The sequence below is a fragment of the Chanos chanos genome, chromosome 10, assembly GCF_902362185.1.
Source record: "Chanos chanos chromosome 10, fChaCha1.1, whole genome shotgun sequence".
Lineage (NCBI taxonomy): Eukaryota > Metazoa > Chordata > Actinopteri > Gonorynchiformes > Chanidae > Chanos > Chanos chanos.
In genome coordinates, this window is record NC_044504.1 from 9,198,012 (window position 1) to 9,218,828 (window position 20,817).

The 20,817-nt window shown below is 41.9% G+C and overlaps 1 protein-coding gene across 1 annotated transcript; it reads right to left on the reverse strand.

The window, feature by feature from the left end:
• Positions 1 to 8,198: 8,198 nt before the first annotated feature.
• On the reverse strand, positions 8,199 to 20,293 carry LOC115822760 (transient receptor potential cation channel subfamily M member 2-like). The gene is made up of 31 exons (XM_030786678.1): positions 20,117 to 20,293; positions 19,537 to 19,701; positions 19,187 to 19,367; positions 18,862 to 19,028; positions 18,483 to 18,663; positions 18,311 to 18,372; positions 18,011 to 18,211; positions 17,767 to 17,869; positions 16,357 to 16,478; positions 15,829 to 16,162; positions 15,594 to 15,724; positions 15,169 to 15,301; positions 14,757 to 14,902; positions 14,410 to 14,522; positions 13,268 to 13,478; positions 13,055 to 13,173; positions 12,794 to 12,932; positions 12,448 to 12,619; positions 12,179 to 12,359; positions 11,742 to 11,923; positions 11,524 to 11,656; positions 11,276 to 11,369; positions 10,840 to 10,924; positions 10,519 to 10,661; positions 10,353 to 10,405; positions 10,185 to 10,214; positions 9,983 to 10,069; positions 9,551 to 9,629; positions 9,279 to 9,377; positions 8,938 to 9,042; positions 8,199 to 8,303 (listed from the first exon to the last, which is right to left on the reverse strand). The coding sequence occupies exons 1-31, from the start codon at positions 20,291 to 20,293 to the stop codon at positions 8,199 to 8,201; spliced, it is 4,233 nt and encodes a 1,410-aa protein (XP_030642538.1).
• Positions 20,294 to 20,817: the final 524 nt, after the last annotated feature.

Consider the following 20,817-nt stretch of genomic DNA (forward strand, 5'->3'; position numbering starts at 1 on the left):
CCAAGAATGCGTCTGACTGTTTGTATTTGTCTCTCCAATATCCCACCATGATGTAATCCAGCAGGTGGGTTGATGCCTTTCTCAAGCAAGGTGGAATAAATCTTGAGGTTGTCTAAATCTTGAATAGACTCCCGCAACTCACGTTCTGCTCTGATAAGGTTTGTTCCATTATCTGATCTCATCACCTTGACTGTGCCTCGTCTTGCTACAAACCTCCTAATTGCATTGATGCACGAGTCTGTATTCAGCGTATGTGCAACCTCCAAGTGTACTGCTCTAATGTTCAAGCATGTGAAGATCACACTGTAACGCTTCAAAGTTGTTCTCCCTCTCTTGATTTCAAATGGACCAAAAAGTCCATACCCATATTTGTGAAGGGTGGTTCATCTGGCAACAGTCTTTCCTCAGGCAAGTCAGACATGAATTGCATACCTCTGACACCACTCAGTCTCCTACAGTGAACACACTTTGCAATCACTTTCCTGATTGCCGTGTTGGCCCTTGGTATCCAATATTTCTGCCTTAGGCTTGAGAGTGTATGGTTTCTGCCACTGTGACCAATGGTCTCATGGACGTGCCTGATGATGAGCATTGTCACATGATGATTTCTCGGAAGAATGGATGGATGTTTAGCCTCAGATGGCATTGCAGACTTAATTAACCTTCCACGAACTCTTATTACATCATCCTGGAGAACTGGAATAAGTTTATGAATATGACTGCTCTTCCTTAATGCCATTCCTTTCCTTATAGATGCCAGCTCATCCTTGTATTCTGTTGACTGACAAAATTGAATGATGGCCATTTCAGCTTTCTGTAAGTCATTCACTGATAGCAGGGTTTTGTGGTCTCTTTTTTCAATCAAACCTCTCTTTCCTTTGCATGCTTCTTTCAGCGCTGCTTTAATCCTTAATATCCAAGCAACAGCCTTTCGGAGACGATGCCATTCTGAATAGTGGGTGATGAATTTGGTGATAGTATTCTCAGATTCATCCACAGCAGTAATGCTCGCAGTGAAAACCTTCACTTCAGGATCACCCTGTGTCAACGAGAATTCTGGAGATCCAGGCCACTATAATTCTGGATGTTGTTGGAACTCTGGCCCTTGGATCCACACGGCTTTCAAAAATTTGTGGCTGTTACATCTCTTGATGCACAATCAGCAGGGTTCAGAGAGCTGTTAATGTACCTCCACTGAGTAACATCTGATGCTGCACGGATGATGGACACTCTGTTGGCCACAAAGGTGTGAAATCTAGAGATTTCGTTTCTCAGATATTTAAGTTCAGATGTGCTGTCCATTAGACTGATGGCTTTAAAGGGAGTTCAAGCTCTGCCTTCAGAATTTATCCATTCGCACAGCCACCATGGATGCTGTGAGCTCAAGCCTTGGGATAGTGATGGGTTTTAATGGCACAACCCTTGCTTTGCCCATAACAAATGCACAATGAACTTTGTGTTCTTTATTTAGTTATCTTAAGTAGGAGACTGTACCATAGCCACACTCACTCGCATCAGAGAAGTGATGGAGCTGAGCTGAGATGGGGTCGCCGAAATCCTCAGGTAGGAAACATCTTCTAACCTTGTAGTCCTCCATTTGAGACAAGTCAGCCAACCAGGTCAACCATCTCTTCTCCAAATGTTCAGGAATTCTATCATCCCATGCAAGCTTTAAGCCACAAAGCTCCTGTAATGTCTGCTTTGCAGAGAGGATAAGAGGTGCCAGCATACCCAAAGGATCATAAGTGGAGCTCACCATGGATAAAATACCTCATCTGGTAAGTGGTTTGTCCTGAAGCCTGATCTTGAAGGCAAATGAATCTGTCTAAATACACCACTGTACTCCAAGAGCTCTTTCAATGGGCAGTATGCCCTGATCCAAATCCAGATCCTTCATCTCTTGTGCTCGATTTTGTTCTGAGATAGAGAGAAGCAGTGACCTGCTGTTGCTGACCCACTTGTTCAGCTTAAAACCACCTGTGGCACACAAACTGGTGAGGTCTTTAGCAAGTTTCATAGCCTCTTCGTCAGACCCTACAGACTTCAGACAATCATCGACGTAGAAGTTCCTGAGCACAGTTTTTATGACTTCTGAGTGAAAATTACCTATGTTGTCCGTGGCACACTGTTGTAGAGCAAAAGTAGCACAGCTTGGAGAAGATGTAGCTCCAAAGGTATGTACCACCATCTTGTACTCCTCAAAACACTTGTCCAGTTCTCCATCAGGCCACCACGAAAATCTCAGAAGATCTGAGTCTTCATCCGGTACCCTGACCTGATGATACATGGCCTCCACATCTACCATGAAGGCTACAGGTTTCTGACGAAATCTTGTAAGGACACCAGTGAGACTGTTGGTAAGGTCCGGGCCTTGTAGAAGCTGAGAATTGAGTGACATACCTTGATAGGTAGCTCCACAGTCAAATACTACCCTAAGCTTGTGCTTCTTTGGGTGGTACACCCCATGGTGAGGAATATACCACACCTTTCCCTGCTTGCTCTCCTTGCCTTCCTTGTCTTCAGGTGTTATTTGGATGGCAAAATTTTCCTTCAGAATGTCTGCCATAAATGCTTTGTACTCTTCATGGAATTGTGTGTTTTTTGACAACTTTCGTCTCAAGCTTAATATTCTTTGTTCAGCAAGACAACGATTGTTAGGGAACTCAACCTCATCATTCCTCAAAGGCAATCCAATGCTGTACTGCCCCTTATCCAAGTTGATTGACTTGGAGACCCTTTCCATGAACACACGATCCTCTTCCGACATCTCCAGGCGCTCTTCATGCTGGCGCTCTGGGAAGTCATATTTCATCTGCTGCTGCAGCAACTCCTCAAGCCCCACAACAGATATCCTATTTGCCATAATGGCCTTTTCAGTACTTGTTCATTAACAGTCCATCCCAAAATGGTTTTTACAGCATAAGGACCATTTCCATGGCTGTTTATAATCATCCATGGTTCCAATGCATTTGGAACATTGTTTCCAATTAACGGTCCAATTTCTGCTTTTATCTCAGGGATTTTCACTTCACAAGGATTGATCCACATCTTCCTGACTGGGAATGTTTTCTGCTTTCACAGGAATCACAGTCTGGGAGTAAACTTAAGGGAGTTCCAGGTACTCATTGCTTTCAAGGCCACTTATCTCCAATCCTGACACCATAAATGTTTTAACGACCTGTTCTTGGTTCATGGTTCTTAACAAAATGCTTGTTCTGCTTCCTGTCGTCTGCAATTGTCTGAGTAGGGACTCTGTGCCAAACGTTGCAGAACTACCTGGATCCATAAAAGCATAAGTATAAATTACCTTTTCACTCTTCTTCATTTTGACTTTCACAGGAACTATGGAAAGTTTGCATTCTAACTCACCGGCCCCAGTATCACTCCATACTTGTAAATGCCATGCACTTGTAAATGCCTTATCTTTTGTGTTTTCACCTTTCCAGGTAATAACCCCTTTTTTGGTAATATGTAGGACTGTGGGATGCTTGAGTGAACATGCTTGACAGGTAAGTCTATTTTTGCAACCTTTGCTCATGTGACCTGTCTCTAGGCACCCAAAACTCACTCCCTTTTTCCTCATAAACCCCAGCTTTTCCTCATGGGTTTTCCTTTTGAATTGTCAACAAGAATCAAGACCATGGTCTCCCTTGCGATGCAAAAATCTTCTTGATAGGTTTCTTTTGAACTTTAGTAGAGCATTCAGTGACAGGGATGTTATTTGTCATTGGTGCCACACTGGTGGCGAATCCACTGAATCCACTCTTGGGCCTTCTGTCATTAGAGAGAATGGGCCTGCTTGACTGTACTGGGCTGGCTTTTCTTGCATGTGTGGGATTTAAGCTTCCAAACAATGGATGTGATAAAATTCTAGATTGGTTGTTCACAAATTCCACCAAATCTGCAAACCTTGCTCTTGTGCCGCTGTGATCCTGTAATTCACAAGCTTTAATTCTCCACCTTTCTTGCATTTTATAGGGAAGCCTACTGAAAATGGCTTTCATATTGGTTGGATGATCCAGTTCCTCCAAATACTCCACAGAGTTCATGGTGTTAAGATATCCACTGAGAAAGACAGAATACGCCTCTGCATCCTGGCCTTAATAGCTGACCAGCTAGGGGCTTTGTCGAAGTAAGAGGTAGCAATTTTGTAATCATCACCAAAATGTTTCTTTAAAAGCTTCTTTGCCTCAGCATAACCTGTATCTGGATGCGTGTATTGGCAACTGTGCACCAGCTCTCTAGGTTGTCCCATTGTGAATTGCTCCAAAAAGTACAGCCTATCTTTGCTGTTCTCAGTTTTCCTCTCAATGCCATATTTGAAAGCCCTTATGAAGAACTGATAGTCCAAAGGATCACCTTTAAAGATGGGAATAGTGACTGGTGGCAATGTAAACTGGCCTTGCTACTTGATGAGAGATTCTGTTATTCTGTTTTGATTCTCCATTATGTTGACTAGATTGTGAAGCTCATGCGTTGATGTGTCTACAGCACCATGCACCTCTGCACCACCAGAAATGAGATCATGATATTTGACTGAAGAGGCATTGAAATCAGAGGGTTTGATGGTTGATGTCTTTTGATGTGGCATAGTCTGTGCTCTGTGATCTTTAGTGACAATTACAGGAGCTTTAACCAATTTACAATTTAGCATTTAGCAGACGCTTTTAGCCAAAGCGACTTACAATCAGTGCATCAGTCGGATTCCTGATACCTCATGAGCATACATCGCTAAAAAGACTGAGCGTCAGTTTACTCCTTCGTATTGCGCCCTGGAATTCTTAGACAAACATAGATACAAGACAAGGGTTTATTATTTTTTTTTTTTTAAGGGGGGGTTAGGCTTAGGGGGATAGGTGGGTTCTGAAGAGGTGGGTTTTCAGTTTCTTGCGGAAGATGGTGAGGGATTCTGCAGTCCTAACTGTTTGAGGGAGGTCGTTCCACCACCGAGGGGCAATGGCGGAGAAGAGGCGTGGTCGGGAGGAGCGGCTGCCGGGTTCCCGAAGTGAGGGGACCGTCAGCTGACCAGAGGTCGTAGAGCGGAGGGTTCTAGTAGTGGTATATGGAGTTATTAGGGACTGAAGGTATGATGGGGCGGAGCCTCTTGTTGCCTGGTAGGCCAGTACCAGTGTCTTGAATTGGATGCGGGCAGCTACCAGAAGCCAGTGGAGCGCCGTAAGCAGTGGAGTGACATGAAAGTGCTTAGGGAGGTTGAAGACCAGGCGTGCAGCGGCGTTCTGCACGAGCTGGAGTGGCCTGATGGCGCAGATCAGTAAGCCAGCCAGTGGAACGTTGCAGTAGTCCAGGCGGGAGATGACAAGCGCTTGGACCAGGAGCTGGGTCGCCTGTTGTGTGTTGAATGGGCGGATTCTCCTGATATTGTATAGGGAGAATCTGCAGGATCGAGTGACTGCTGCGATGTGACCGGAGTAGGTTAGCTGGTTGTCGAGGGTCACGCCTAGGTTTTGGCTGCTGTGGTGGGGAACACCACAGATCCCTCGATGGTGATTGCAGTGTCAATCGTTGGGGACCGTGTGTATATCATGCTTAGTATGATGAGGAGTGTACTGTATCTGATGTGGTTGTATTTTCCTTTTGCGCACGGATGTAGCTGTTGTTTTATACGCTCCATCTATTACAGCTTTCTCAGTTTTCTTTTGAGTAGTCAGCATATGAGAAACAGTGTCCACAGCAGTACTGTCCAAAAAAGCCACGGTCTGTGTGTATACCTGTGTCATCTCATCTGCCTTTGCATTTTCATTTTGGCAGATACAGTGTGTTGATGTCGAAAATTAAATCGCAAACTGGGATTTTGCCATAGGTTTATCAACTTTGTCTTTTCGTTTCCATTTTGTCCGATTTGTACCGCAAAATCTGTTAAAAGGAAAAGACTAACAAATGAAATGAAATGACAAAAAGATTTTTTATTTTTATTTTTATTAGAAAAGACTTGTGTTTGTCTTGAAAATGAAAATGAAAATGAAAATCGAGTTATGTAATTTAATTTTTCATTTTGGCAGGATATGTGCGCACAGGTATTGAAAAAGAAATGTCAAACCAGGGTTTGAACTTTCATTTTACCGTTTTCATTTTCATTTTAATTTTGGCATGGATTACCTCCCATACTATATCCTCATACCACACATACCTCTTGCCTGTGCGCCTGCGCACAGCCTCTTTCCCTCGCTCCTCCTTCTCTTCTCTGTGAGCCTGCTCACAGCCTCCCTCCCTCGCTCCTCCCCCTGTCTTCAGTGCGCAGCTGGGCACACGCCCACATACATGCACGCTCACTCTCTCTCTCACACACGCCACGCATCTCTGCTCTAACACCCATTCAGTACTACACTGAATACTTGTACATAGACTCATCACCATTATATTACCATTTACACTTTGATCATTCTATTTGCTGCTGATTATTGATTGTACCATATCAGTATTAGTTTGCCAAGTAGTATTGATTATGTTAATAAATAGTATCTTTGAAATAAACTGTTGGCCTGTCTTTTTCTCCCGCAGTATTCACTGAATGCCAACCTCTGCCATCAAAGTACTCCCAATTACCTTCATCAACCTAGTTGTTCATGAGTGTTATGGATTTAGTAGTGTAATTGTAATACATTAGTACTGCAATACTCTCTAAGACTGTAGCATAGTGTTACAGCTAGCTTATCCCGTTAATCTTAGTTGTTTAATTAATAAAATATTGAACACCCAAATTAATGGTTAATAAATTATATGAGACTGATTTATATGAGACTGATTTATTAATCCTATCACACCTACATCTTTTGGTGTTCCTGTGTTAGGATTGCAATTGTACCTACAAGAAAGCTCACTTAACAACTTACAATACCAGTATACTGCACAACTTCTTAACTCTCTCACAATCAAGAAAAACACCAAATTTTAATTCTCTGATGACGAAGAATAATTACACAGTACTGAATTCTGTTCCAGAGCTTACAACAACACCCTTTCCTCTAGGAAGGTGTCTAGCAACACAGTTACTTATGGTCCCTCCATAGACCTCCGATTAGAAGTCTGATAACCGGCTCGATGCGAGATGACTAACAACACTATAGTACACATTCCGTCAACCTCAGGTCTAATCGAAACATATAACTGTGACAGTAGCCAAGTCACAACTAAGTATTTACTGGGAGACGAAGTGAGCAGTGTATGCATGTTTTAAATAGTTTATATGCAAATGAGCCGCGACGCGCAGTAAACTGTGACTGGAACGTTCCTATATAAGAATAACTATAAAAGCGATTAGGTTGCACAAGAGCTGCACTTATTTCAATATACATTTGAGCATTTATTTATAGTATGCACTTTACGATTTGTACTCAGACTGAAAAGTTTCATTACATTGTGTGTAGTTGAGGATCATGTGAACCTGTCGGCGTTAAAATTTAAAGGAGGGCGTGGAATCAATACTGCTTAGTCGAGCCACCTTTTCTTGACCAATGAGCTGTCACTGAGCAGAAACACCGAAACTGCTACATGAACGAAGCTGGTCTGAAGAAGACTTTGGTGGCATTATCAGGGACCCTGTAAAATGTCATATGAGGCTACTGCTGAGAAAACCTAACTGATGTTATCTGATGCCTTATATCTATACCAATATCGTCAAACCTTTGCGAAATTTCTATTTCCCATCAGAAAAATAAAAGACGCCAGTCCATTTATAAGCACTAGAGGGTAATATTAGTTCGCAAATCAGGCACCAGATGCACTGCTGTTTGACTGAGTCTACATTAACGAGCACAAAACGCCTCTTTTGAAAATTCATAGTTTAATGTTGTCTCGACAATGATTGTGACTTAAAAAAATGTTTGATCAACAATCTCTCACTCTCTCTCTCTCTGATGGAAATCAGTTTATCAGTTTGCCTGAGAAAAATCACCTGTTAATTTTCTGTGAGTGACAGAAAGAGGAATACTACAATACTGTCAATAAACTATTATGATTATATTATTATTATCATTGCTATTTTTTTTTATTAAATGTACTGCAGTTTGCCTCAGTAATTCAAATTATAATTTCTTACAGGATTGTCTAAGTCTTGATGTACAATAAAAACAGTGTGGCTTATATAGTTTTGTCATTGCAGTCCTCTACAACATGGTGCAAATTGTATCAGTAGTCTTTCGGTCTCTTAGAGCTTTGGCATGTGCTGTTTTTCCTGAGGATCAGAAAGGAATATTGTTGTCTTGAGCAACTCTCCGGAGAGCCTCTCTTTGGTACTCGCACACCGCTGTACTTCTGCTCACCTCCTTCCACTGCAGTGACTCAGTCTGAAGAGAGAAGAGAGAAAAGATCAGCTCGCAGAGAACAGCCAAGCTCTTCAACCTCCTCCAATCACACACAGACCTGAGTACACACGAAAGAGTCGGCAATGAACAATAAAACCAAATGTCATCTCAAAAAGAAGGCTGTGCAGTACTTTTCCATGTAGAAGAACACAAAAAATTCCAATTTATTGCATTAAGACTGTTTAACTGATACTTGGGGAAAACAAGACATAAAAATTTTCTCCAAAATTAAGTGACCTGTGATGAGCTCAACTTTACACTTTACATTAGACATCAAAACATGTGTGCACGTTCATTCAGTCATCCATTCATTTTCAAAGCCTCTTGTCCTAATTACGGTCGCGAAGGGTGCTGGAGCCTATCCCGGCGTTCACTGGGCGAGAGGTGGGGAGACACCCTGGACAGGTCGCCAGTCCATCACAGCACTTGTGCACATTTCTATTCTAATTAACGAATAACTATCTAGAGTAACATGTCTTAACATTGATGACTGGAGTAGTCTTGGAGTTAACTGCCTGTCATGTCATCAGCGATAGGCTATGAATAGAGAACTGGACCAGAACACTCTCTTTCTGTCTCCCCCGCCTCTCACACTTGCTTGTCTGCTTCCCTTTACCTCTTGACCACCGCTTTGCCAACTGGTTACGTGAATGTTGATGATAGATCTTTCAAGCCAAGCATTATCAGTGTTCCGAACATCATCAATGTAAACTTCATCAACCTGGAGAAGAACACAAAACCATAAGTGTGTTTGACACAATATTCATACATATCACAGCCTACACACTATGTAACTCAGCTCTGTCCAAATGAATATGAATGTTGGCCTTTTATGACATACAAAGAGTTATGCATGGATTATCATATAAAAGCACTTGCTACCAATAGTGTTTAGCTGAACAAGACAAGGATACTGCCATAAGCATAACACGTCACATCCAGGCATCTGCATTTTACCTTCTTTCTCTGGGCTGGGTCCTCTACCTCTGCTTTGATCTTCTGATACAGCTCTGTGCCCAGTAGACTCAGCAGCATTTCAGGTATGGATCCATCAGACTACATGAGAGCATTGAAGCTGGAGTTAATGGTATGATATACCACACAATAAAACTCTGAAACCCTCTAAACATGATTACTCCTCTAAGGTCTTTCACTATTACACAATGACAAATGAGAATTATGAACACATAATTTAATAGTTCTTTAGGGAGAGTTCAGAGAGTTCTCACTGCAGGAAATGCCCACTGGTGTGCAGGCTCATCCCAAACAGCCAGGAACTCAAGAGCAGAGCGGTCACTATTACGCCACCTGGAAAAAAAGAAAAAGAAAGAACCCCTATCTCATTTAAGTCAATGCATGTTACATGTTACTGCAGATCCTCCACGCCAGGCTGCACGGCTAACCTTAAGATACACAACGGATGAATCAAATTATTTCAGTTTGAGGCATTTAATCTGATCCATTTACAGTCTAAATCTGATCTTGATCTGAGTGCATGTTGGGAAAAGCCATAGTATGCATTTATATATATATATAGACATACACACACACGCACACGCACATACATATATACATATGAGTGTGTGTGTGTGTATGTGAGTATCTATTTTTTCTCCATTTTAAATTGAAAGGAATTGGATTTTAGTGCTTCCTTCTCTCACCGAGTGAGAATTAGGTCGACCCCACGATTTGGACCCAAGTTGTTAAGCACTCCTTTCCCCCTCATTCCAGTCCGGCCATTTGGATTTCTGATTTTTTTTTTTTTTTTTAAGGAGAGAAGAGAGAAAGGACATAAGTACAGTTTAATAACATGGTGGTATAACAGAGCAGTGCTGGTCCATAAGATGTTTAATGTCTCCATACCTGTAGTTGTCTAAAGAAGCAAGTTCTGATCTGCAGAAAAAAAAAAAAAACAATTCCTTTACAACGCCCACTTGCTTTCTCATCAGAGCTAACTCAATATGTTGAATGAAGTAAAATTAAGAAGTTCAGATTGTATTTTTCAGACCTTGTCTTTAATATAAAACTCACTCATTGATCTGCTCTTTTTTGTAAACTGGAGGTTTGTAAAGGCTAAAGTCCACCTGTAGCAGAGTGTGTAAGTGTAAACACATCAGAAAAAAGCTTTGCAAACAGGGAAAATACACTTATCCATCAGTTTGTCCACTGGACAGTAGAGTGAAGTAAAATAAAGCACCTCCCAGGGCACTTTCTCCTCTGGGACAGGGAAGCGAGGCTCTTTGCTGTCAGGGTACCGGAGCTCTCGTGCAAGTATGTGATACTGGGCCTTCACTTGATCTGTCTCCTGCCCATCTGACTCATCTAGGGAGGTGCTTTTACCTGAGGGGTGGGGTGGGTATTTTGTTTAGCATTCATCAAAGAGTGGAACAAGACAAAATCTCTCTCTCTCTCTCTCTCTCTCTCTCTCATATATATATATATATACATACACACACACACACACACATATATATATACACATATACATATATATACACACACACATATATATACATACACTTACACATTACTGGAGGGTCCTCTTTTGATTTGAAACCTTGAGATCTGAGTGTATCCATTATCCACTGGAGTGACTGGGAGACCTGTCAGAGAATTATCAACGTGTCACAAAGTTGAACAATGACAGCTTTGAATCTGGATTATGTTACTCAGTGTTGACATTTTGGACGGAGGAGGAATGAATGCAAGACACTAAAACCAGATTCACTGGTGGTGGTACGTGTAGACCAGAGGTGTCAAAGTCCGGTCCTGGAGGGCTGGGCTCCTGCTGATTTTTGTTTTCACCTCTTAGTTACCTGTTGATTTTCACCTTGAAAACAGGTGTGGACACTATTCAGCCAACCAGAGATTCTACTTAGTTGGTCTACAAGAAAAACCCAGCCCTCCAGGACCAGAGTTTGACACCCCTGGTGTAGACACTTAAAGCTCCAAACCTGCTCCTCCAGCTGAGTCAGCCTCCTCTGTATGATCTCAGATGCACTGTCCTGCCCCCACTCCCTCTCCAGCAACTCTGACATGGTGCCGACCCTGGAGAGCATGACCAGAACCTTCCATTTCTACCTGGCTCTTCAAAATAACTTCAAAATAAATTCTATATAACCCAAATTAGCCATAATAATTATATAAGTCATAAGCAGTCTCAGGGTATGGAAGTCCACTCCCAGCCCCCTATTTTCTTTACTTTTCAGCCGTTTCCTGGATACGGCGTTCCATGCTCTGACTGCTGTCCTGATGCATAGATGCCAAATAATTGTCCTTCATGAGGGCTTCCCATGACAACAGCAGTTCTTCCTCTTCTTTGGGCAGATCTATACCTGAACAAGTAACAAAAAAAATGAAACTGTTATAATACCACACATTCTCTCACACCATTCAACCCCACTAGCTTCAAGCACTCACTGAAATGGTCGTCATTCTGCAGAGGGCGACACAGGAGTAGTTTTCGGATGAAAAGGTAGAGGTGGTTGAACAAAATGAAGGGAGGTGGTGCTGCAGGTCGGCTGTGGTACTCTCTTATCAGCTCGTACCTCTGAAACTTCCAGAATTTGTCAGTGTTGTCTTGCACCTCCTCAAACGTGTAGCTATTGAGAAAAGTCAATGAAAAGTCAAAGAAGTATGGAGGGCAAGCTGATCAAGAAGCCATGAGGTAACTGACATTGTTCCAGGGGATAATTTATTTCAGTCTAAATGACCAAGTTTTAGATCTACTGTGTCTGTAAAATTTTAAAATAAATGTTTTAAGTGATTTCAATAAAATTACGTTGTACTTTGGACAAAATATATATTTAATGGTTAATACTGGTGGGTAAAACAAAGTGTCTACAGTAGTAACTCACTTGAATATGGCAATTAGTAGATTAAGAAGCAGTATGTTGGAAAATAGCAGATAAACACTAAGCAGAATAATAGTCATCCATTCAGGGAATGCAGGCATGTTGTTTTCATTCAGTACAGGACATTTGGGTTTCAGAGGGTCTGTACCATCCACACTACAAGTGCTTATGTCAAACTCAGCATCTGCAGCAACAAATAAGATGTAATGTTAGAGGCCCGAAAAATGAAATCTCAGTGTGCGTTTAAGAAATAGGGCATTATTGACACTCACTGTCACTGCTCTTTGGCAATTCTCCAAATATGATGAGGTAGGGCTCATAGACAGCACCCCGAAATATCCAGTCGAGCCGCACCTCGTTGTGGACTCGAATGCCCTGTACAGCCACTCCATAGGCCACAATCCAGATACTCAACAAAAACAAGAAGAAGAACAGATCCTTCATCTGTTGAGAACACAGAAAAAAACAACAACAACAATCATTCACTGGTCTCATAATGTTATACAGCAACACATGACAAACATGAATCTTAATGTTCCTATGCAATAAAATGTAATTGATGTTGACTGGCTTTACACCCTGAATGCTACAATGTGAGATCAGCAGTCACGTACGCACCATTCTCCTGACGATGATGATATTAGGGCCCAAAGTTCTGCTAACAGTGAAGATTGCCATCAGTCTCAGGGCAAATATGATGAAGTCAATGCAGAGGATAACTTTGCCTGCATAGAACAATGAGTCATTGGGCTGGAGCCTGCAAAAAAGAAAAAAAAAGAAAAATTCCGCTGTTGAATCCGAAATTAATTTTGGAGTACAGATGAGAGAGATGAGAATGTGAGACAAGTCATAGATAATTGTTCTATTCTCTTAACACACCTCAAAGCTAGACCAATGATGAACAGTAGTATGGAGAGCACATCAAGAATGTTCCAGATGTCACTGATGTACATTCTCGCTTTCCTTCGAAATCCAGATTGATCAGGCATATGGAAAAGCTAAACACAGGTAAACATGAATGCAAATCAGAACACCTCACTGTGAATGAATCCAAATAAAGAGAAGTGACATATGTTGTAAGGTGCATCTCACCTGTCGAATCTCCTCAAACACAAGTGATACAAGCCACACGTAGAGCAGGAGCTCTTTCCAGGATGGAGTGTCCTGGAAGTCAATCATCAGCACAAAGGCAAAGAGCCACAGAAAGCCAAAATAAGATGCTATGCTCCAGTAGAATTTCACCTGAGGAGAGGTGAACAGGCCCACTAGCCTGGATGAGCAGGTCAAAGGTTCCAGAGATGATCTGTCTGAAGAGTCACTGAACAGAGCACAGGCATAAGTTAGGTTTTGACAGGAGTTGACAGTTATTATTCTAGTCTTGCCATAACTAAATGCACTTAAGAGCAGGCTTCAATGATAAAAGTATTTTGTAAATATAAACCGAATGCTTGAGTTTCCGTGGGGATTGGAGCAGGTCTCAGAAACAAAGCACCTTGCATTTTTCTCCTCCTCCTCCTCCTTCCTCTTGGCCTCTTTCTCAATCTCTTCATCCCGTCTGACATACACAGAGTAACATCACTTTCTCATGAATATTATGCATAAAAGGAACACACTGAGTATAATGTAAAATAACATACTTCTAAAAATGGTTGAAATGTGAGGGTTTTTTTTATTGTTTGCTTTTAATGGTAATATATGAAATGCAGGTACAGAAATCTGCAAAAGTGACAAGTAACGTAAAAATCAGCTTTAAATTTGTAATTTAGTATGACATTTCGGAGTAATTTATCACAGATTAAACAGTTCTCACACAGGATCAGTTTATGTCAAGTTTAAATTCTCATTTCAGAGGCAATCATCATTGTGTTTTGAAGAACCGTGACTTTAAAATGTTTCATATTTGTATGTAAATGTTGTAATGTTTGGCTAATTTGTGCCTTCTGCCCCAAGGAGATAAAAGGAAATGAGGTCTTAATCTGATAGCGTCACTGGTCCCAATGTTATGCTGCCATCTTGTGATCATTTGTCTCATTTTAAACCTTTGTACAGAGCCAAAGTCTGGGCTAATTTTATCTCATATCTTACTATTGCAAACAGACTGCTAAAAAGCATTCAGATAAACTTCATTACATTAATATCAAATATATATAACCTATGACAACATTAACTGGTACTACTTTTTCACTTTCACTTATTTGTGACTGTCGGTGTAAACTGCAGTGTGATGAGGTTACCTGTAGGTCAGGAAGCCTGTGTAGACCAGAGGAAAGAAGAACATACAGAGCACCACCTTCCACAGTGGATTATCAACGGCCAACTCTCCACACCAGATCTGGGTTAAGAGAGCCTGCACAAGGCACAAATCTTCCTTATCAGCATGTGTGCCAACCCAGTGTCGCCATGATCTTCACACTGAATCCCCCCCACCCCCACACATGTTTCATTTCACCACAGATGTTTGGAGAAATGCTTAAATAAAAGGACCACATCCACATCTATTTAATTTGAAAAATTCTCAAATGCAGCAAATAGCAATGAGACACCAAAAGAGCCTGTGCCCAAAGGTCAAACATGTTCTGACCTGAACCCCTGAATGGGCCACAAAGCTCTTGTCGTTGGCCTGCAGAGCCAACTGTAGACAGGTGGTTTTGCCCCAGGAGGGTGAAATCCTGACCAGCAGCTTCTGAGCCCGCTGTTCATCCCATTTGTAACATTCAGAGAACACACCTGAAACACACACACACAAGTATGGGGAGTCTATGGTGTATAGCATAAATGAGCTTAGTATGCTTCACAGATTCTCTATACCCTAAATATAACTCCTTACTTAAAGTCACCAAATCCACATATGGTTCAAAATGTACATCAACAATCAATTAATCAAACAATCGACCCATAAAATAAACTCTTAAAGAATATTGGTCTGGAGGTAGAAGGTTGGCTTGTCCTGATGTAGTGAGAGTGTTTTGCTGTGTATAATGTAAACTTTGTACCAATAGCATGTTTCTCATAGTGGTTGGCCAGTTCTCTCATCTCTTCTGACTCATCTCCCTCACTCTCGTCCTCCTGTGCAAGCTTCTTCAGAATCTTACTGGCTGCCAGAGCTGCTGCAATGCAATCTCTGCACTACACACAGACATCAAACAATAACATCAGTCTTTACCTTTACACTCTTAACACAACTTAAGGATGAGAACAAAAGACAACTAAAATCAGGAAAAATTCTTTTCATCATTAAACTCCTGATAAAAACTGTCACTGCACAATATCAAAAGAGCACAGATATATGCAATTGAGTGTGCTTGTGCGTGTTACATGTGTACGTGTATACATATATACATATATGCACCAGCCGAAAACAAAGCCTTATCCTGTTCATCCTAAGATAGCATTCCTTCCTTTTCTCCAGTAGCACTACCTGATCAAAGATGATCTCAGCCAGCTCCTTCTGGTTCTGCACGATGGCCCAAAGGAACAGGTCTCTGCCTGGATCACACACAGTGTCCATGGTCTTGCTGTCCTCTGAGTAGCATGGCACCTCAATGTGCTCTTCGGATGTCATCTAGAGAGAGCCATAGATCAGTTTATCCATTTATATTATTATTAAAACAACATGATAAGAGGTCTTGTAATGACAGCATCCATGCTCTAACTCACTTTCTGTCGGATGGTGGCGACTCCACGCACATCACTGCGCTGGGTCGTGGAAATAGGATAGAGCCGCTGTGTGAAACTCCCCAGTAGGTGGCGCACCTCGTCTGATACATGACTGAGGGAGAGTTTATTTGAGCCACTTTTATCATCTCGAAGACGCTTTTCTAGCTTTTTCCGAAAGAGGCAGTGTGGCATTTTGGCATAGAGATCACACAAACGGTCCTCCTTTTCCAGGAACTTGCCAAAAGAAACATTGTTCTCCAACAACAGCCGCACAAACTCAGGCTTATGGCCCACCAGCGCAGAGAACATGGCCTGATGCAGATCAGTGGGCTGATGTGAGAGGAGGGAGGAACGACAGGTAACAACAGTCAGAATCAAATCAAGCAAGCTTATCATTGACTTTAATGCAAAGACCCTAAGTTAACTTCAGCTATCATCGATGATTATTTGAATTCAACTCCTTACTGGTACTGACAGCCATGTTAGATATGGCTGTATGTTTGTTTGGATGACAAAGCACGGACCTTCCACTGGCTCACTTCAGTGAAGATCTCACTCCTTGCAATGTCAACGCGGTTCCAGGCCACAGCCAGTTCCAGCTGCTGGACCCAGCTTTGCTGACCAAAACTTTCACTGCTCCTAGAGGCTGCAAGGAAACAGCAAAATTTCATCAGTGTCATCTTGAGCTAGTGGAATATTGAGGTAATGAACCTCCCAATGGAAAAAGATTTCTATCAAGATCTTGCATGAGATCTATATGCAGGAAAAGCCCTTAATTATATTACATCACATTACATTAATTTTGCTGATGCTTTTATCCAACGCGACTTACAAGTGGGAAAACAATTCAAGCTCCAGTATAGCGAGAGTATTTGTGACTGCTAACTATGACAGACTTCTGCAACCCTGACGTCTTGGGCTAGTAGTTTTTGGGCTGACCAAGAATCCTTTTGTGTTGCACAACCAGATTGACAAAAGGTATTGTCACAGGGGCTAAAATTCTTCACAAAGAGCACGGCGTACTAGCATTGCACCCATAACATAGATGGAGAGGCGAATGAGGGAAGAGGTGGGAGGCAGTGGGTGTGGGTGGGGATAAGACACAGGAGCAGCCAGACAGCACAAAAATGAAGACAAAACAAACAAACACTACAAACAATGCCGAGACAAGAAACTTTCATGAAAATTAAGTAATGGTTCTTAGGTAACCGTCTGTTACGGCTGTGGTGTTGGGGTGTGTTTTTTTTTCTCTCTATCTCTCTCTCCAGGTACCGCCCTACCCTGTCCTCATTGTCACCACGAATGGTTAGCAGCGGCGGTGCTTAATTGTTCACCGGAACCGGCTGTTTTAAAAGTCCTGGGGAGACCGATAGACGGGGCCAGTGGGCCAGACAGCAGGATTGATGCTGTGTGTGCGCGTGCGCGTGCGTTTGAGTCTTTTAACAGGGATATATCGCTGTGTGTGTTACCCCTGTGTGTATACTGCCTGGCTACAGCAATTACGCTGTGTGATTAATTCAGATGACGTGACTAAGTAGCTTTGAATATTACTTTTGGTTTTGTTGTAACCCTTTTCTTTATCTTTTCTTGGCTTAATAAATTCACCATCTTCGTATTTCTGTTTTCTTTTTGAGTTTTTTTTGTTGTTACCTCCCACAGTCCCTAGATTTTACTCGCGGGGACGTAACACCGTCAACGACATAACACTGGTAAGCTTATTGTAGATGTAGAAGGATTGCTAAAGATTTGGGAGACACTGGGATGATCATTAAAAACATTAATCTACCATGGAGTCCTACCATGGAATCTGACACACTTTATCTGTCACAGTGAAGCATTAAAGAATGAATTAGCACACTAAAGCAACAAAATCAAGTTACTGGATGAATTTCAAGTGTTTGCTGATGGGTTTGATTGGGTTCTTTCAGAGGCACCTTTCAAAAAAGCTTGAAGAATGGCTACATCCACATCCTGTTTTTTTCCCTCATCATAGTGGAACACAGTCAGTAAGTGGGGCATTCTAATTATGTCTTGAATCTGTGGAGAGGATGAAAAACGATAGCAAAATGCATGATCCTGAAACAAGTTACACACATACAAAAGCCACCAAATCACCACTGTAATACCAAATCTACAGGCATCTAAGTGTCTCAGAACACGCCATGTTTCCATTGTCACCTTCTTGGTCCACTCAATCAAGTTCAGCTGAGAGAACTTGTCACTCTCCTGGCCAAAGAATTTCTTCATCAGTCGCTGGATGAGAGCCATGGTGACCTGGTACACAGGCAGACTGGCAACCTCAGCGATGACATCTGCCACTCTCCCCGAACCCCCCAAGACCACACAGGGAGTTTTGTTGAGCATGGCATTATAAATAGTCTGTGGAACACATCTTTGGATTAACCATAGCTTCATGAAAAATAAAAACACATAACGCAAAAATCAAATTCAGAAATTCAGAAGGTTTTGATGTCTCACATTTAGAGTCCCTGGTCCACCATTCAACACCACACATACCACAGGAACCTTTACAACACTGTCTGGAGATGGTCAACAAAGCCAGATAAGAAAGCAAATGATTATACTGTCAAAAGCATGGATTATCTAAGAAAGAAAAAACAACAGCACATTTCAGGATGATGATGCTTACCTTTGTCTCCCAGGGGCTTTTCGGATATGAGCTTCTCTAGCCGGCTACGCAGCTCGATCTCCTTCCCATACTGTCCATGTGTCCCATCATCCACCAGCAGAAAGTGAGAGTGATTAATGTCCAGAAGGGAAAGCCGCCCCTGATTCGTTTCATCCAGTGAGTAACTGACAGGGAAGTAACCCTGAGAAAGGGAGACAGAGAGAGAGAGAGGGAAAAAGAGAGAGGGTGGAAGTATAGAGAGATATGCAATCAGCATCTTGTGGATTATCAGGTTTTTTTTCAGCATCGATTAAAAAGTAGTCACGAACCCCCTTCATGCATTTAGCTGAAAGATACGGCTAATGGCTAATGGCTAATGTCAGTAAGGTCTGTTTCTAACCCCGCTGTGGATCAGAGAATCCCTGTTGTGCACTATGCCCCAGGTTGCCATGCCGATGGTCATAATCTGGCGGTCGGAGGAACCGTTTCTCACAGTGTGTTCATGGACGGCCATCCCGACATGTTTCATCACCCCAGTGTTGGTGCCCCCAGTGATGATCCACGCACCTGCACGTGCCACACAACAGATGTTAACACGAACAATAGAACATGAACATGAACACATGGAGAATGTGGTAGTTCTACATTGTACTGGCATACAGTTAAAGAAGCAGAAACAATGAAAGTAATTTTTATTCAGATATAATCATTAAGGTGCTGTAAACCTGTAGTCTGAGCCACTTTAATCAGGCCCTTGCGAAACGTCCTCTTCAGATGGTCTTTCATTTGGAAATTTTTAGCTCCACCAGTGACTGATATCAGCAGATTAGGAGGCTGCAGTTTCCAGTGTGTAATCAACAACTCATACAGAGTCTCCGGATTGGTATCTGAGGACACTCGAACATACTACACACATGCACGCACACACGCACGTGCCCAAACACACACACACACACACACCGGAACAAAACAATCTTTCACATTCAGAAAATAATCAATATATGACTTAATATGAATAAATGTATGAACTGACATATGATCAAAAACAACAAAATGAAAAACCCAAGAACCCCACCTTGCTTGTTTTCTGACCCAGTCCTCCAAAGTCTATTTCACCAAATGCATCAGTAGGCACCTCACGTATATGTTTATGCTTGTCCCACAGCGCACCCATGGATGTCTCTGATCTTCTCTGAGCTTCATCAGTGTGGTCAGACTTTTTATAGCCGCACTTACAAATCTCCTCTCCTTTACTGTAAGAAAATCCACGTTTACACATAATAGCCCAGTACCGCACACACCCAGACTACAAATTATAAATAGGGATGGCTGCACAAAAATTAAAGATGAAAAGATAGAGATGTCTCTTTAACAGATGATTTACAGCTCATTATCACTGATACAGATATCAAAAGTCGTTTATTTACCTTTGCATCAACATTAAGCAATAGAAGTTTGTGGAATTAATGATTGAGTAAGGTAAATCAGTCACAATAACAAGCATGCTAGGTATCTTCAAGTATGTTAGGTTCATCTCATGTCTCATATCCCTACACTGATACCTTAGCCCTGTATAGGCTCAGCAATACATGCAAGGTCAGTGCAGGGCACATGCTGACTCAGAAAGCTACCTCCACAGTCAAACAGAAACAGGCGCAGTACCTGACATCTTCCACATAGAAACAGCACTCCTTCTTCTTGATGTTTGCCTTGACCCACTTGGTAAATGTGCTGCCCTGAAATATAGGAGTGAAAAGAATATATCTGTAATTCTGATTCAATCTGACAACCCACCGTTGCACCAGGGCAGGCTCTATTACTGCCTCTCCCATCTTGAAAGCACAGAGGAAGAGTGGTGCAAGACTGCTGCACTCAAAGCTCAGCTACTGCATCAGTGATGTCATTCAGCAGTGCCCACAGAAGGAGCGCTGCTAAGTGAGGGTGTAATCTGAGTGGCATCAGGGAGACATATTATCCATAAAGTGAGTTTAACTTAATGTTATAACTCTGTACTTACAGTTTTGTGCTTAATGATCCATTGGCGTTTCCTTTTTTTTTTTTTTTCAAAATTAGCCAGAGACAGCTCTAAAAAATTGAACCTGCTGTAAACGTTTACGAATTCCACGAATAGTTTCTTGTTGCCGTGATGGTTGTGACCACAATCAAAATTCCGTTGCAATTGTTTAATTGATTTACTGATTTAACTGAACTCGATAGCTGTGTAATTTCGTTAGGGAGCGTGGACACTGCATGTTCCTAAGGACATTTATATCTCAGTTAAATCACAGAACAGCGAAGAGCATAATAATATAAGAAGCTCAACACATTTTGCCTCTACATTAATTCAGGTAAATAA

What these genes read in the sequence shown, in the direction of transcription:
- LOC115822760 (XM_030786678.1), bottom strand. Translation starts at nt 20,293, where the DNA reads ATGGGAGAGGCAGTAATAGAGCCTGCCCTGGTGCAACGGTGGGTTGTC. An exon ending in TGGCCCATTCAGGGGTTCAG is followed by an intron (nt 14,523 to 14,756) that starts GTCAGAACATGT and finishes TGCCTTGTGCAG; the next exon opens with GCTCTCTTAACCCAGATCTG. An exon ending in ACCCAGCCCAGAGAAAGAAG is followed by an intron (nt 9,043 to 9,278) that starts GTAAAATGCAGA and finishes GTTCTTCTCCAG; the next exon opens with GTTGATGAAGTTTACATTGA.